This window comes from Pogoniulus pusillus, chromosome 24, assembly GCF_015220805.1.
Source record: "Pogoniulus pusillus isolate bPogPus1 chromosome 24, bPogPus1.pri, whole genome shotgun sequence".
NCBI lineage: Eukaryota > Metazoa > Chordata > Aves > Piciformes > Lybiidae > Pogoniulus > Pogoniulus pusillus.
Genome location: NC_087287.1, coordinates 480,425 through 497,811, shown reverse-complemented (window position 1 = coordinate 497,811; position 17,387 = coordinate 480,425). Strand labels below are relative to the sequence as shown.

General features: G+C 47.0%; 1 protein-coding gene across 9 annotated transcripts in view; it reads right to left on the bottom strand.

The window, feature by feature from the left end:
• SHANK2 (SH3 and multiple ankyrin repeat domains 2) overlaps positions 1-17,387 on the bottom strand; it is a 285,477-nt gene that overhangs the window by 189,586 nt on the left and 78,504 nt on the right. For 6 of the 9 annotated variants that reach the window (XM_064162990.1, XM_064162984.1, XM_064162986.1 and 3 more), the window contains one exon: positions 9,634-9,684. The exons of the other annotated variants lie outside the window; for them this stretch is intronic. In XM_064162990.1, coding sequence (XP_064019060.1) covers positions 9,634-9,684 — 51 coding nt within the window. The remainder of the gene's footprint in view (positions 1-9,633; positions 9,685-17,387) is intronic. 9 annotated transcript variants of the gene reach the window in all.

Here is a 17,387-nt window from a genome sequence, read left to right as displayed (position 1 = left end):
CCCCGAGGCTCCTCAGCCTTTCTTTAGCAGAGATGTTCTAGTTCCCTCAGCATCTTTGTATCTCTTTGATGTACCCTTTCCTATCCTTGAAATGGGTATCTCAGAACTGGACCCAGTACTCCAGATGCAGTTTCACCACCTTTATTGCCCACCTCTGGCTCAAGCATCTCTCAAACATGCAGCCACTCCTGATTTACCAAGTTAGCTCAAGATAGGGATTACAAGAAAACAACAAAGAAACAAACCTGTGATACCCTCTTTTAGCCCTAGCTCCTTTCTCTTTCACCTCCTAAATCTTGGTGACCTTCACTTCAGTTTTTCAATCTCATCTTCCCTTCTCCTCATGGCTACCATTGTCTTTCACTGCTTCCATCATGACCTCTGAGGATAAACTTCCTGCCACTCTACACACCTCTTCCTCTTATCTAGTATAAGCAGTCTTCAAGAATTCCTCATTTGCTCTTATCATCATCTCGGTTCCAAAGCAGATCTTTGGAGGTCCCTCCCAAACCATTCTATGTTTCTAAGCACTACCGAGTACCTAAGGAGTTCTACTTAGGCTTGTGAGATGCTGCACATTTGGGTTCCTCAAGCAGAGAGTTTCTCACTGCTGGTTTCCAATTGTCTTTCCTGTTACAGAGAGTAGCTATGCAATGCAACCCCAAAATATCTTCTCTTCTAAACAGAGGAGAGCAAGCTCTATCTAAAGGCATGTTAGCAGCAGGATCTTTACAAGATAAAACCCAATAATTTCAGCTGCTAATTGTCTCACTATCCTTAGTTCCATTTAGACATTTGGCGTTAAAAAGGAACGAAAACATTGCTGACTTGTTCATTAAAATAACAGCACTTCAAATTACATTCGTAGCCTACATTTCTTCATCTCAGAAATGAATCATGCTGGTAAAAATAAGAGAGGATAAAAACGGAAGCATCCGCTGTAGCAGGGGTTATCTTTGTACAAACATGTAGGTGTCTGCAGCATTTGTAATGTTCTCAGTGGTTAAGCCCATTCAGAAAGGAAGGCCTGGGTTGCTCACTGAAGAGGTCTTGAGATGGATTAACAACTAAAGCAATATTAGCAGTGCTCTGCCTGCTTCTGGTTCAAGGGCTATCCTATTTCACAAGGTTTGAAAATGCTGAAGGAAGACAGTTCCTCCCCCCACAGAGCCTGTGTCTTGATGGTGCACTGACAGACGAGTTTGGATCTTATGTAACCAGAATATGCACAGGGACTCGTTTATATAGGGCAGTAAGTCAAAGCAAGTAAATCAGATCAATCCAAACAATAAAGAAGATGCGAGCTTAAGCCCCAAGACCCAAAAGTCATCTCACCTACACCTTGTTTCAAGTAATACTCCCATTTCTGTTTCTGGCAGCAGTGGTACAGTTACATGGGAGCCACTAACTCAGTGGAAAACACGTGGCTGACTTCCAAGACACTCCTAGAAGTGCTCTGGATACTCTTTGGCAGTCACGCCAGGAGCACCACAACACAATTTGACTTCCATGTTCAGGCTCCAACATAATTCTGTTTGCTTCTGGACAAGTGATACAAAGGCAGTGGAAAGTGGTGCTGCACAGCCCCAAGAAAGATCAGAGAAAGAAGAGGAGCTGTATGAACAAGTAAACTCCCTATGCTGCTGGCTGAGTCGCGGAGTTGCAGAGGCAGATTCCTGACAACCCAGAGCAACTGCAGAGTGTAGTTAGGAGGGAAACGGTGCTCACGCTGGCACTAACACATGCAGAACTACTCTGCCTGTCCACACAGAGGAAGGATCATTTGGCACTGACCACCTAGGACCTAGCCTGTTGGCATCTGCAGAGACACATCTAACCTAAGCCCTGATGATGCAGTCACATACCAGGGCCACAGTTTCAGGCACAAGAAGGTAAGTACCAAACAGCCCATCTTTAGAAGCAACAGGAGCACTTCGACCAGAAGAGAAAGCACGGAAGGCAAAACTGGGACAGCCTGACCAGGAAGTAGCTGAATTGCCCTGGATGCATTTCAAAGCCATCTAGATCTGGTGCTCAAGGATATGGTGTGGTAGTGGCCCTGGTGGAGTTAACTAAGTTGGACTTGATGATCTTAGAGGTCCTTCCCAACCACAGTGATTGTGTGACCCCACATGAAAAGGAGTCACCCAAGATGTGCATTTCAGATGTGACACTGGGATGCAAATCCAAATTCCTGTCAGTATTTTTCTCTTTTACTAATTTCTGCACTAGAGATCCCAAATGAAGGAAATGTTCCAGCTCCACTAGCGGACACCAGAGACAATCTTACTGGGAACTGATGACACAGCAACCCCCCAGCAGCCCCAGAAGCTTTGGCTTCTGAGGACCCACTGCTTCTGGACAAGATTCTGCTTCCAAGTCCCCTCAGCAAGGGCACAACTTCTAAGTTGTGTAGGTCAATAGAAAGATCACAGCCACATCTAAACACAGGGCACACATCCCTGATTTTGCTTCCCAGCACAAGACAGCGTCAGCTTCTTTTTCCTTATTGCCAGTGACTCCTCAGTGCTACTCTGCTTACAGCAGCATAACCATGCTGGGACGTGGCATTGCCATGACCAGTAACTGGGCATAAGCTCCATGCTGTTAGAATAACTCCAGAGTAGGCCACGAAGATACAGCAGCTATGAAGACAGGCTGAGAGAGAATCATCATCACAGAATCAATCAGGTTGGAAGAGATCTCCAAGATCATCCAGTCCAACCTAGCACCCAGCCCTATCCAATCAACTAGAGAGTTGGAGCTCTGCAGCCAAGAGAAGGCTTCGACGAGACCATGGAGTGGCCTTCCAGTATCTGAAGAGGGCTACAGGAAGGCTGGGGAGGGACTACTGACAAGGTCTTGTAATGACAGGATGAGGAGTGATGGGTTTAAACTGGCAGAAGGGAGATGGAAGCTGGATGTCAGGAAGAATTTCTTTCCAGTGAGGGTGGTGGCACAGGTTGCCCAGGGAGGTTGTGGCTGCTTCCTCCCTGGAGGTGTTCAAGGCCAGGTTGGATGAGGTCTTAAGTGACCTGTTCTAGTGGGAGGTGTCCCTGCCTATGGCAGGGGGTTGGAGCTGGATACGCTTTGAGGTCACTTCCAATCCAAACCACTCTATGATTCTATACAGGTGAGCACTGTTCCCAAGATGTCTCCTGCAAAAGAACAGAAACAGAGCCAAGGACTGTCTGCAACCCCCAGCCTTGGAAGTTAGGAAAGTCTGAGACTGCTTCCTCAGCTGGTGGAAGAGTGGCAAAACCAGAATGAAACAGAACAAAGATAAAGAGAAATTTAGTGAGTTGGGGGGGAGCCTTCACAGAACCACTGGAAGAGTAGGTTTTCCATAAAGGATTTTTCCTGGGTGAGAATTCGGCAACAAATGTAGAAATAAGTCATGCTAAGTCCCCCTGCCTATGACCATGCTCTCTTTTGTGTTGAGAAGGTGCAAGAACATCCAGGACATAGCAGCAGAAAAAGAAAAAGAGGAACAGATGGGACTCACAACACATTGGAGGTCAAGACATTAATATAATGGGAGTGGAAGAACTAAAAGGTAGGAAAAAATTCCAGTGACTGTCATCAAGTGTGGGAGACAGAACCTGAAAGAGCTTTACAGTGGAGAAAACACCAATGGATGACTGCTGCTCTCAGACGCTTAGGGGTGACAGCCTCGGCAGCTCGGGGACGCGTGCGGCACACAGGAGAGCAGTGTGCGTCTGGTCCCTGCACAGAGGAGCGGGGAGCAAGCCCTGCGGCCTCTCAATCAGTTGCTGAGCACCAGGCACCAGCTTAACAGAGAGTCACCAAACTGTTTAGCAACCAAAGGCAGCACAGTAAATAATTAAGATGCAGGAATGACCAATTAGTGATTTAAATTCATGTAGGGAAGACTACAAAACAAACCCTGAGCAAGCTGCTGTACCAGTCACCCAGGTATGACACTGGAAGAGATGCACCTCAGGTTCTGCAGGCTGTAGAAAGGGAAACATTCTGCAGGTTAAATGATGATTAAATGGAGAGGCAGAGCTGTTTAGATCCCAGTCCAGGTGGTCTGTCTTCTGCTCTGGACTCTAATGGGTCCAGAATATCAGTCAAGAAACAGAAGCGCATTTGAATGATGTAAGACAATTACTATTGCAGGACGAGAGAAATGGTCTTGTGGAGGACAACTAGAAGAACAGAATGGTATAAGAGGACTCAGAAGTACTTCTCCTCTCCTTCCTCGGAACCACCACAGTGCATGGATTTTTCTAAGCACACGACTGGGAGGAGAAATCAGGCTGCAGCCCTGAATCACACTGGTCAGAGAAGGTGGCAGGCAGGGAGCTCTGCACAGCCCACCATGGTCACTGGTGACTATACAAGCTGCGTGGAGCAGTGCAGCTCATCCCTCCCTCTGCTCCTGCCCTGCATTCCTGTGCAACCTAGACCTAGCAAAAGAAATTCAGAACAACAGTTTGCTGCTTTGTCCCACAAAGGGAGTGGAATAATTTGTGGAGCAAGAGTGAAAATTTCAAGGGCAGCGAGCAACCACAGTGCCTTGTACTCTGCAGAGCTCAGCCCCAACAGAAGCACAGCCCAAGAAGCTTCCGTTTCATTAGTCCAACACCATCAATATTGCAACAGATGAGGTTCCAAATATTAACATGGAAATTCATTTTTAACAAGTGTTCCACTGGGCCATTAGCAAAAAGAACAGGCAGCGCTTGCTTCACTTAGGACTCTTTGCAGCTTACACAGCCGAGAAGCTTAGCACTTAAAAGTTTGTGGGGTCGGCTCAGAAGAGACTACAGGAGACTTTCTGGTCATTGCCTGCCAGGAAGGGACAGCCTCTTCTGAAAACCAGGACTGCAGTGGTAAACACCATCGTACACAACACACAGACTCTCTCTCTTTTACTCTCCCTCAAGGCTTAATCAATAAGATTCTGAAATAAAATTCACCTTACCAACCCACTTAACCTTCAGCTGCGCTCCTTAAAGGGATGAACTGTCAGGGCTATTGTTGCTCTGCACTTATACAGCTGCAAACCTTTGTCTCCAAATTCCACTGATCTTTCTCTTCTATTCTGCCACTCTACTGGAAGAAAACAAAGGAGGAGAGGGAAGCATCTGTCTCCTGACTAAAGTTCTGTGGCTGATGATAATTTTCTTGGCTTCTGCAATATTACTGCTTTACATCTACCAATATCCTGCATTTTCAATACCTAGCGACGGAACAAACCCCTCAACACAAGACTCAATGCCAGGTACAAAACAGGTCTTCGCTAACAGAGAGCACTGCAAGGGAAGAGCCATGCAAACATACAGCGAGGAGAGAGGAGAGAAAAGAACCCTCATGGTCTGGAGACTGGTGTAAACAGGCTGTGTGAGAGAGCTGAAGCCATTAAACAGGAATCCAAGGATTACTGTGAGGCAATACCCAGGAAAGAGTTTCAACCCATACAAAAAAGCATATGTCAAAGGAGGTAGTAAATTTAATACCAGTGGCAGTAAGCAGGGGGCCAGGCACACACCAGGGTCTGCTAGTTTCAGTAACTTCTCAAATCATGAGACAGTAAAATATTTTTACATCCTTAGGCAACACCTTTCTCTGTCTGGCTTCCTAAATGAAGCCATTTGGAATCTCAAGCTAACATCACAGTTTATACCTATGGCTCTGTATATAGGAAACAAACTACCAGCCCCAGGCTTCCCTAGCTGTATGTTCCTGTAGACATGCGTGAGAGCGAGAGCTGTATGCAAAGAGGCTGGACTGGTTAGTAAAATACTGCTTGGACACCTTAACTAAGTTATTAGCTGCATTTACATTATTAAACAACTATCTGAAGAGAGCAGCGAGAGTGGAGAGGGGGAATATTTTCATGATCTGAATGTGCAATAACAATTTAGGTCTGAAATTGCAAAGTGATACGAAGGAAGAAGACTCTGGGGACTACAAGCTGCTTGAGAGGATTCTCCTCCATCACAGCTGACAACTTTATGCGAATCCAAAAACTTCAGGTACTGGCCAGAGCCACCACTTCTCAAACAAGGTTCTCAGGTCTTCACCAGAGGTCTCTGTGGAGCTGCCCTTCTCTTAGAAGGGTTTTTAATTATTAAATCACATTAAAAAGGACTGTATCTATTTTAAATTATTTACTGATGCTGTTTTACTGTGTGAGGCATTGCTCAAATTCCCTCCAGGCATTACAGAGAAGCAAATGTGAGGACAGAATTACAGAGCGCAGTAGCATGCCACCAAAACAACGGCTAAGAAAACCACAGAAGCAGCCCTCATGCCTGTGTCCTGCAGCAGCTGTGCGAGACCCTGGCTGCTGACCTGGGTGCTGTCTCACTCCATTCAAGCACAAAAGCACTACCACGAAAGAGCTCCAGGCCATTCAGGCATTGGTTAATTTGGCAACCAATCCCAGCTTTTCATGAGACCAAAATGGTCCAACGAGGGGCACTGGGACATGCCAAACTGTCCCAAGGGAAACTGAAAGTGCTTGGAATATGAGAAGCTAAACAGGGTGCAGACACCCCCACACAATGCTGGAGGAAGATAGTAAGCTGGGAAAATGAGCTGTGAGTGGCTGCTGTACTACACCAACTTCAGCAAACCCAATGTCTCCAGCTACACCCGGAAACAGAAAACACGGAGCGGCTCACAAAGCTTTGTGGCTGAAGCTTTGACACCTCACAACTGCTCATGAGGGCTGTCGGTTTCAGCTCCCACCTCTGCAAAACCACAGCCAGAAAGCCAGACACATAGGGACCCATTTGTTCTCCTTGTACAATTTCAGGTTCTTGCCATGAAGCTTTAATGTAAGGAAAAGACACAAACTGAGCAGGCTTTGTTCCAGTGATGATGCAACGTGATGGGTGCACTGCATAATGCCTTCTGATAGCAAAGTGTGTGTCCTGGTGCGACCTCCCTCACACACAGAAGACGGCAGCAGCTTTGAAGCCGCTGCTGGAAAGCTGTCCCTTGCTTTCAGTACACGAGGATTTGCGACTTCAGCCTTAGTGGCGCAAGTTACTCAAATGCTTGGTTACGAAACTGTGCCTTCAGTACCTTCTGAAAGGCTCATCTCTCTAATTTGGGAAGACTTTGGTCATATGAGCACTGAAAACAATTGTACAAAGTGAACTCGAGGTGAGTTCTGTGCTGCTTCATGTAGGGCCTGGCTCAGAGCTGCATTAATTAAACCACAGCTCCCCAGCAGAGCTTCTTGTTCCATCAGCTGGGGACGCCTGGGCGATAGAGACACTTCAGTCAACCTCTGCACTCGTCGTGCCTTCTGAAACAGAGAGGACTGACAACAGCTTGCTGGGCTTAGGGAACTGCTAAACTGTCAGGTCAAGCCTGGATCAGCTCAAAGCTGCTGCAGCGACAGAAAGCCACAGAAGCAGGACTAGGACTTCTGCTTGTCGCTCTGTAACCCCTTTGGGCACTTTGGTTTTCAATACTGTGCATAAATTCCACAAATACTTTACAGAAATTTCTCTCCAGCTGCACATCCCTAGTCTGCAGCATTAGACCAGCTCTCGATGCCTTTGTCACAGGCAGGAGGTGATGCCCCACGCTGTGCCATTGTGAACACTTTATCAGGTAAAGATGGAGAAGAATTAGGAATCCTTGTTAAGGAATTGTCATGGCAGATTCTGACAAGAACAGAAAATGTCATAAGCCCAAGCAGTGCTAAGCAGTTCAGGAGATAACTTCCAGTGTCTAATAAAACCAGAGCATCGTACATCCATACACTGCATTATACAAAGGCTGTAACGCAGCATAACTTGATTCTGACAACCTGTAATCTTACTTTTACCAGTTAGAATAACTTAGTTGTTGGTTGGTTTGTTTTTTTAACCCCAGAGCCCCTAGATTATAACTTTAAAGCAAGAAAAACAATGAAACCGCATTGAAAGCTTGCTATGGATCAGCTGAGGCTTTGGGGAAAGACCCAAAACCCCAGGCACCAAAACAAAACAGGTGACATTGGTAGCGGATGAAGAGAGGCTCAGTGAGAGCAGCCCATCCACCACAGGATCAGACAATCACTGTGGCTGGAAAGGACCTTCAAGTGCAACCAGTATTTAAGTCCAGCAAATCTGGTGCTGAGCCATTTACTGCAACGTGCCCCTCAATCTCCAGTTAAAAACCAACCCTAGTGCACCTTAGTCTCTTGCAACCTGCCATGCTGACAGCTCACATTTCACAGCTGCTCAGCTGGTCCACCACGAAGCCTTTGTCACACAGCCTAACCAAAGCTGTCCTATTTTCTGCTGCACATTTACTGGCTTCCCCAGGCTAAAGGGACCAGGTTAAGCGGCTGCCTGGACACAGAACCCTAGCTGAAAAGTCACCTGCAAGACAGCTGTGAGCTGAAGTGCAAGACTGCATTATTCCTCCTTGACAGTATAAATCCCAGTGCCACTCCACCAAAAACATCTGCTGTTCCAAGCACTTTTCCTCATTTGCAGTTTAGATGTGCTCAAGAGGTGTTCCATGGTCTTTGTAGAGAAGGTGGCCCACAATTAAATAAAGCCTTTTCCAGCAGCTCCAGAATGAGTGAGATTTTGTTAATCAGGCACCACATTTCTGTGCTTCAGAGAGACAAGTGATGTAAAAACTACTGTCAATAACACCTCCGCACACAGGCTGTGCTTTGTCTGCCTTGCTGGTAATCATTGTCTCTCCTGTGAACAAAGGCAGAAGAAATGAAGCTCTGCAGAGCTGCCTGGTGCTCTTTGCACTGCCCTATTATACCACTTTCCTGCCATTAGAGTACATCAGACTCTGGAAAGACTTAGCTCAGCTCATGTCCTTGCCTTGGATGTCCTCTACAGTATCTCCCACAGCCCCTGTCCCCACTGGCTGCAATTTGTTTGGGCTGCTCAGACCGAGGTGAGCCAGAGCATGCTGCAGTTCCCAGCTACAGGAGAGGGGAGGGAGGCACTGGTGTGTGCCTGTGTGTCCCTGGGACATGGAGCCTCAGCTAGGACTACAGCCTAAGAGCAGTCCTCTATCATGGAAAATCAAACATCTTTGGACATCAGGAGGACAGTCTTTGCCATGAGGGTGCTGGAACACTTAAACAGGCTGCCTTGGAGAGCAAGAGGTGGCCCCATCCCTGGAGACCGTCAAGGTCTACCTTGATGGAGTTCTGAGAAACCTGATCTAGTTTGAGATGTCCCTGCTTACTGTAGGGAGTGTGGACAAGATGACCTTTAAGGGTTCCTTCCAACCCAAAGCATTCTCTGGTTTTAGGAAATTACAGCCCCCAAGCACACCCTGACTGCCTCAGTGGAGCGTACAGCACTGCATCACTCCCTTAGCTGCATGGCAAGAGACACAGTGAAGAGCATCTTACACTGCAAACACTTAATCCTATCCATCTTTGCAGTGTCCTGAGGCAGAGTCATCTGGAGCCCCAAATCATTAGCAGATACCTTTTTTATCTACCACCAACTCTTAAGCTCACGGCAATAGAAACAGGTCTTGAAAGCTTTCCTTCTGGGAAAGCTGTGCTCGTCAAAGACCTCTTTGCTTTCTCAATTTTCCTTCACTTGGAATATGAGCACCAAAATCAGACTTTTCTACTAAGGCCCCCAAACAGAAAAATTATCATGGATTAACCCTTACCTGACAGCAACAAATTCCAGGGACTTCTACTTGGATATGGGAAGCAGGAACCTTTAAGAAGCAAGGAATGAAGGCAACATCAAAAAGAAGTTAGGAGTCAGAACTTGATTTTAAGGGGAAAATGTGAAAACAGAAGATTATGCAAGCAAAGCTCTTCTGATGGCAGGACTGGGAAAGGTGGATGAAATGAACACTTAGAGGAGATGAGGAAGCCAGCTCCAGTGTGTCTCAGCTCCTAACTGCCGCCCCCGCTGCAAAGTTTTGCAGGTGAAACGAGGAAAGGAAAATGAGGCAATGGAAGGTAATGAACGTCCAAGGTGATTAAGGATTACAGAGGAAGATGACAAAGGGCTTGGAACACTGGAATATCTCAGCCATGCATCTGCAGCAATGAAAGGGCTGCTTGAACAGCAGTGTTTGGAATGACGTGGGAAAGCCAAGGACCACTTTCTGGAGTAGTGGATGAGAAACCACCACCACTCCCCACCCTGCCTTAGTAGCACTGGAATTGCAGAACCAATGTCACCAAAAGTTCACTTCTCATGGAAAACAGCTTCCAGACCATATTTTGGAATGGTTCCAAACTTGAACCACATATCAAAATATTTTTTGTCTCTCTTCTCTACTGCTTTTTGGTTTTATTTTCAGCATTCATCCTGGACAACCTGACACTAGCTGAAGCAAACCCTTCTAGCGAGGTGCTTTTCTGCCGCCTATTTTCTCTGCAGTTGTCAACGTCTCGAGCTCAGCTGCTCTGAAAAGTCCATAAGACACTCCGAGAGCTGCTTCTGACTCTCTGTGGGATTCTGTTATCAGAGCTATTAAACTCTCTGCTTTCGAAACATTTGCAAACCCGACGCCTTGTTTACTACGCAGCCTCTCCACTTTCACACCCTTTCCGTCGTTTATCCGAGGAAATGACAGCCTGCAGGCAGCTCAAAGGCGCTATTTTAAAACGCTGATCTACAGTTTGAGGCTGGATGGCTGCAAATTCCAGAGGTACCCTTACACTTGGGCAGTTTGGAGGAGCTTTGTTTTACAAGACACTCGAGGTCTGTAGCAGTATTTCATACTTTAGGAATTTCTTCCTAGCCAAAATCCCACAGGACTCTCCTATCAAACCCCACTTGCCAAGGATTCGATACGTCAGATACACCTCTGGAAGTTTTCAGCACCTCAAATATTTCTATTTAAATGCCTCATCACTTAAGTTTCAGAGTTCGGATGCTTTAGGGATCAGAGTATGCTCCTGAATAGGTAATTCCAAGCCAAACTGGGAGCAAGCAAGAAGGATCATTGGGATTCAGTTGTCACACGTTCTGGGTATTTTCCAATAAGCTGACAAAGGAGAACAGATCTGCCTACCCCTGCGGCTGAGGCGAGTGATTAATGACACAAAGGTACTCAAATCACCCTCAGTAAATTAGGGGCGTTTGAGCATCCCCTAAGGGGGTGCTGGGTGGACTGCAGTGTCGACTCCTGAAGCATTCCGTGGGGGGAGTAGATCTGCCTACACACAACTCTGCACATCTTACACACAAGAAATTCACATATCTGCGCATGAAGGTCGTACAGGAAAGGGTGCCACGACTATCTCTTGGGGACACGCTGACGAGCAAGGAGGAGGTGCAAGATGAAATCAGCGTTCTGAGTCAGTCAAATTAACCTCAGTGGCAGAGAACTAAAAAAACCCACCCACCACACACAACTGTTCCTGATAGTTTTCATGAAACTTAAGTGGCAGGTACAACAATGCCAGACAAATCGTGGAGTCCCAGGGAGAAGAGACTTGTGATGGAAAACTGACAACTGATTTTTTCATTGTAATAACAGGTATTCAGGTGGGAAAGGAAGAGAAAAAGCAAGCATCGCCAGTATTTCGGCGCTTGTAGGAGATAATCCCAAAAAAGCATAGCTAGGTTCTCCACAGCTTTAACCTGAGAAGCAAACGCACATGAATGCTGCAAAGGAGCTGACACTTCTCATCTGCAGCCCACTCAGGCAAGGAACAGCCACTCGCATACCCTCATGCATTATTCACCAGGAAAACGGGAATAATCTGCCAGCGCTTAAGCAGCTGCGAATCAAATGCAAAGCAAGTGGAAGAAGTTCGGAGCGAGGATCCTCCACCGCTCTCTACCCCCCTGCAGACGCCGGCGGGAGAGTCCCTCTGGAGCGGTGCGGCCACCGCGGCACCGACGGCAGCGCCTACGGCGGCTCAGCCTGGATCTGGCCCCGGCCCCTTCCGCGGGGCTGACGAAAGCACCGACCAGGCTTTCAGGAGGACCCTGCTTGATGTGCATTCAAGCAGATTCTCAGCCTCCATCAATAAAAGCACGTTGGTTCTTCTGCGCACCTCAGGAAATGCGATTCCTACTTTGCTAGTTAAAAGCTTGAGTTTAGTGCAGCACTGCCCGCAATTACACTCATTAGCTGGCAGTGAAACTTCACTCACAGAATCACAGCATCCCAGCAAGGTGGGGATTAAAAGTCCAGCCCCCCTGCTCCAGCAGGGCACCCACAGCAGCTTGCCCAGGAACACAATGGCCAGGTGTGGTTGGAAGCTCTCCAGAGAAGGAGACTCCACAACCTCTCTGGCTCCAGGGCTCCAGCACCCTCACACCAAATAATTTGCTCCTCCTGTTGGATTTCAATAGTAAGATCCCATGGGAATTTCCTTAGACCACGATAAGAATCAGTTTATTACCGTTGGGAGCATACAACAGTAAACTTTAAGAGCGGGGCGGGGACGGAGAATAAACTGACTTTTAAAGCCCATTGAGAAATTAATGCACATTTAGCTATTAAGAAGCTGCACCATTCCTTACTAGCTGATGTGGATAGCAGAGACATGCTCTGTTCCTACAGGTTTATACAAATTGCCCATGCAACCTCCACAAACCTGATCTTCTGAAGTATTTTCCTGCATCCCAGTTTATTCTCATTGATGCAAGCTCGGGCAGTGGAAACTCCATGCATTAATGTTCTTGATCTGAATTTAATAGCTTTGACTCTCCTGGTGTTAAGGGCACTGTTTGTATTTAGGCAATGCAGCTTTTCCCCACAGAAAAAGAGTCTTTATTTCAGTGGCAACAGAGGTCTGTCTTTCAGACAAGACCTTTGCAAAAAAGGAAAGGAAAAAAAGATGCCAAGTTTAATCAGCCACTTATTTAATTCAACAATTGGCTGAACTCAGAAATTCCATTGGTAGCCCTAGCTTTGACCTCATGAAATTACTCAATGATAAATAATAGCAGAAAATCTTCTTGCCCTAATTCTGGAATTAGAAGGTGTCAAATAATGGAGAAATCAAATATGCCTCACTCTAGGTGGGGAAAACCCCACTGCAGTCCTACATTTTTGCAGGACTCTCACAAAGCCCGAGACAAAAAGGAACTGCAGATGCCACGAGGAATATCAGCACCACAAAAGGATCACTTCTCTTCTGGAAACTGGTTTCAGACCTCCTTTGTAATGATTTCAAACTTAGATCACAGCAGGCTGTTGAGGAAGATAATGGCACCGCCTCCTGTAGCTGGGGATGTCCCTGCTTGCCGCAGCGATCTTGGGCTAGATGGCCTTTATAAGTCCCTTCCAACCCAAGCCACTGCACGAGTCCATTCCACACATGAATTGTCATGACTGAAACCCATTTAATTCCACACCTAGAGGTCTGTAGAAGGAAGGTAAGGCACAGACTGGCAGTGCTTTGGCGAAGACCTCTAATGATCTAACCATGTCACAAGCTTCACACCCCATGAAAATTTCACCTCTTTGAAGAAACTGCTTCAGAAAATGCTGATCTTGGGTGGCAAGGACTCACATGCAACCCCAGGCACGAGTCTTATTTCACCACTGGTGCTCACTGATGGTCAAAGGGTTAGTACCACACCAGTGCCACCCGTGACCATCACAACCTGCTCACCCCTGCCAGCACAGGCAGCTCGCATACAGCAGAGATCACCTGGATAACTTTTGGCAGCCTGGCCTTATAGGAGGTGTCCTTGCTTACAGAAGGGACCTGGTCTAGTAGGAAGTGTCTTTGCTCATGGCAGGAGGTTGGAACTAGATGATCTTCAAGGGCTCCTCCAAACCAAAGCATTCCATGATTTTATGGCACTTCCAAAGTAAAATTTTAGGAATGTTTACAAAAACAAAACCAAAACGCAACAAGCAAAAAGACCCCAACAAAAACTCCACAACAAAAAGCAGCAACCAAAAGAAAACACAACAAGAAATCTTGCTAAAACTCCAAGACTTCTTTAAGCAAATCTCTTGGCTGACTTCCTCCTCATTGCCTGGAAGCAATTCAACCAGAAAAGAGAGTTTAATCCTCCACAACATGTATTTTAATGACTCATTGTTTTCTTATTTCCTTCTAATTTCTAGAAAGCTTAATGGACTTGAGCATGATTATTAAAGCAGGGAGGATGGGGAATGAAATAAAAAGAACACCCCAAAACCTTTACTTTGAAAAAAGCAAAAAGCCAATTTATCTGTAACGAGCAAAAACCACTCTAAAACGAGAGCCTGTTGTGTTGCGGATGGTACCCAGGTGTCTCAGCCACCTACTGGTGCAAACGGGGAAACCTACATCACTGAGCCAGTACTCCAGAAGCAGCACCACTGCTCCTCTCTGGGAACCCAGCAAAGCATCTCACTTCAGTGTGAATGTTACACCAGATCAGCACAAACATTTGGACAGCAGCAGTGGTACTCTTCCTGTATCAAGTTTGCTCTTCCTATATCAAGAACATGCTGTTACCAAATCCTAAACATAACCCCGTTGTGGGTCTTTGGTTTTAAAGGACACTTCACTCCAGCCTAGACCACTGCAGCCCAGAAGAGAAGCAGGGCTCTTCCAACCTGCAGAGACGTCTTGCAGATGGCATAGGGCACAGCCCACCAGCTACCAGGGAAAGACTTCATAGATACTGTCTTTTCCCAGAGGCAACCCAAGCACACCTTAAGAGAAGACAGTAGCCTGAATCTGTAACAGCTTCTGTGTGTTTTCCCCAGATGTGCATCCTGTGGCACAGAGCACAATTTGTCACTTGCTTAACTCCAGAGACTTTCCCCAGCCACCAAGCTATTGCCCTTGGCAGCTGGCACCAAATAAACTGCAGCTGACTGTCTGGGCCCAGCTATGGGCATCAGGCAGCAGCAGCTGCCAGGCAAAGAGGAAGGTGCAGAGGGCACCGTGGGTACCTGCAGCAGCCACACTGGGCACGGGCAGCCTGCAGGACACTGTGGCAGAGTGTTCAGAACACGGTACCTGCAGCAGCCCAGACTTCCCAACAGGCACTCCATTACTTTACCTTCCACTAACAGCAAAGAAAAGGCCTTCAGAACGGGGAAGCCCAAACACCAGCCCTGTCTTTTGGCTCCTGCAGAAACAGGACCAGGAAAGCAAGCGGCGAGCAAGCCCCACTGCCGCCAGGCAAGGTCACAGCCTTCGGCCCAGCACATGAGCAAAAACGTCCTAGGAAGTGCTACCCCCTCCAGACTCCCAGACGTGCCAGAAGGCATCTTTGCACAGCTGAAGGACTGAAACCTTTAGGTCAGCCTAGCCTAAGGAACTTCCCTTGCCTTACTGGAATCATGCTAAGTGGTTCTCTGCTATTTTCCTGGCTTTCCATCCTGTAAGCATCAACTCTCCATCAGCTGCCACACAGGAAGATCCCAGTCCTTGCCCTTTGAGCTGGGTTGCTTCTGACTCCCTGTGTTGTCTGATGGCTTCTGCCCAAAGGCACTCAGCACCTCCTTTCCTCCCCCCGGCCCAGTCAGCTGGCCATTCTTCAGCCAAGAGGGCCGATGTGCTGAAGCACACACCCCCAGCAGACCACAGAATCACAGACTGGTTTGGGTTGGAAAAGACACAAAAGATCATCTAGTTGAACTCCCCTGCTGTGGGCAGGGATGCCTCAAGGCCTCATCCAACCTGGCTTTGAACACTTTCAGGCTTGTAGCCTCCACAACATCTCTCGTCAACCTGTTCCAGTGCCTCACTCACAGGGGGGAAGAATTTCTTCCTAATATCTCATCTAAATTGAGCTTCCCTCAGTCTGAAGCCATCACCCCTCCCCCTGTCGCTCCATGCCTTTGTGAAAAGTCCCTCTCCAGCTCTCCTGTAGCTCCCTTCAATTATTGGAAGGCTGCTCTGAGGTTTCCCTGGAGCCTTCTGTTCTTCAGGCTGACCATATGCCTCCTCCTCTGGGTGGAAAAAGCCATTTGATTCTCAGTGCCTCACCTTCTGCAGGCAACTGCTTTGTATGGAACTCTAACTAAGAATGTTTGGAATACCTTGGCTAACGATGAAAATTTCTGAGCTACTGACATTGGAGAATCCTTTACTTAAAGGCCTAAAAGCACTGTTCATAGAATTATCTGAAACAGTTGACTGCCTGATGCAGCACAGCTAACAGAATGCACTATTCCACTGTTTGCTTTATTTGGGTGTCTATGCATCATTTCCTGCCTTCCATTTTAATCCCATCCCCTCACAGATACATCCTCCCCTTCATTTTCCTGTAACAACATCATAGCAGTTTTCTCTGGCTATTTGCAATCTCTTTGTTCTCTTCACAGCTTCTCTGAGTCGTAGAATGAAGAAATATGTAAAAAGAGGCCACAGGGAAGCAGACACACTTGATCTGTGCAGCAAAAATAGAGCTCTTTAGCACCTGGCACTCTCAAGAGTGCTAATGAAGCTGGCAAGAGAAACCACACTCTGACCCAAAATGAAAAGCTCAGCCCTCAAGAGAAGGGTAAAGATAAATCGGAACCAACACCCAAATTTCTGTGGACTCACAGCCTCTCGACTACTTGTGAGGTGTGACCCCAGACGTCTGGACAAGTGCTACGAGGACAGGCAGGAGAGACTGGAAGGCAACGACTGAGCCAGGATCAGGCTCTAGAGCAGCAGATCCAGCGAGTCTTGGGGGGGGGGGGGGGGGCACACAGGAAGAGGAGCAGTCCTGCGCCAGCTCAACATGCACACACACCTTGGTGCCTGCTGGTGCCTGAGCGCTGGAGAGCCTCGATGCACAAACCCGAGAGCTGAGAGTCTGCCCTGGGAAGGCCTTTCTCAGGAGCAACAAGTCATTTCTTCAGAATAAATAAGTGATTGGTGCTACATTATAGATGTGATAAGGCACAGTTAAAACTGCAAAAAACCACACCACAGGCTTTAGGTTAAATTTTGCCATCTCAGATGTTTCAAAGAGACGCAAGAGGCAGTTTCCCAAGTAGGAAATGCTACAATAGAAAAGATCAGAGGGGATGGAAATGTATCGAGTAATAGGAGAGGTTTTGTAAAAGAATACTACTTCAGGGGGAGGAATAAAATCTGGGCATCCAGTTTGCAGTATTTCCTTATTTCTGAAAGCCAGCCATCTAGCATGACAGTTTCAGGCTGGCATCTTTACTAGGGAACTGAAGCCCTAGTCTGCTGGAGTTAGTAGAAATACCTAATTAAGAGAAAAGCAGAGATACTCCTACACACACACAAACAAAACATGCTTCATGCTGTAGATCTTCAAGTCAACAAATCCTTTGTTGTTTTCATTCAGTGTGGATTTCACCCAGTTACAGCCACTCTGCAGGGTAGTATTTACTCTGCAACTTCTTCTGAACCAAGGTGCTATCATAATTGTGCCTTTTACGAAGAAGCCCAAGCAATTATTTCAGCAACAGTGGGCTAGAAAATGGAGCAGGCAGTGTCTTTTGATTTCCACACCTGCACATGAAACGAT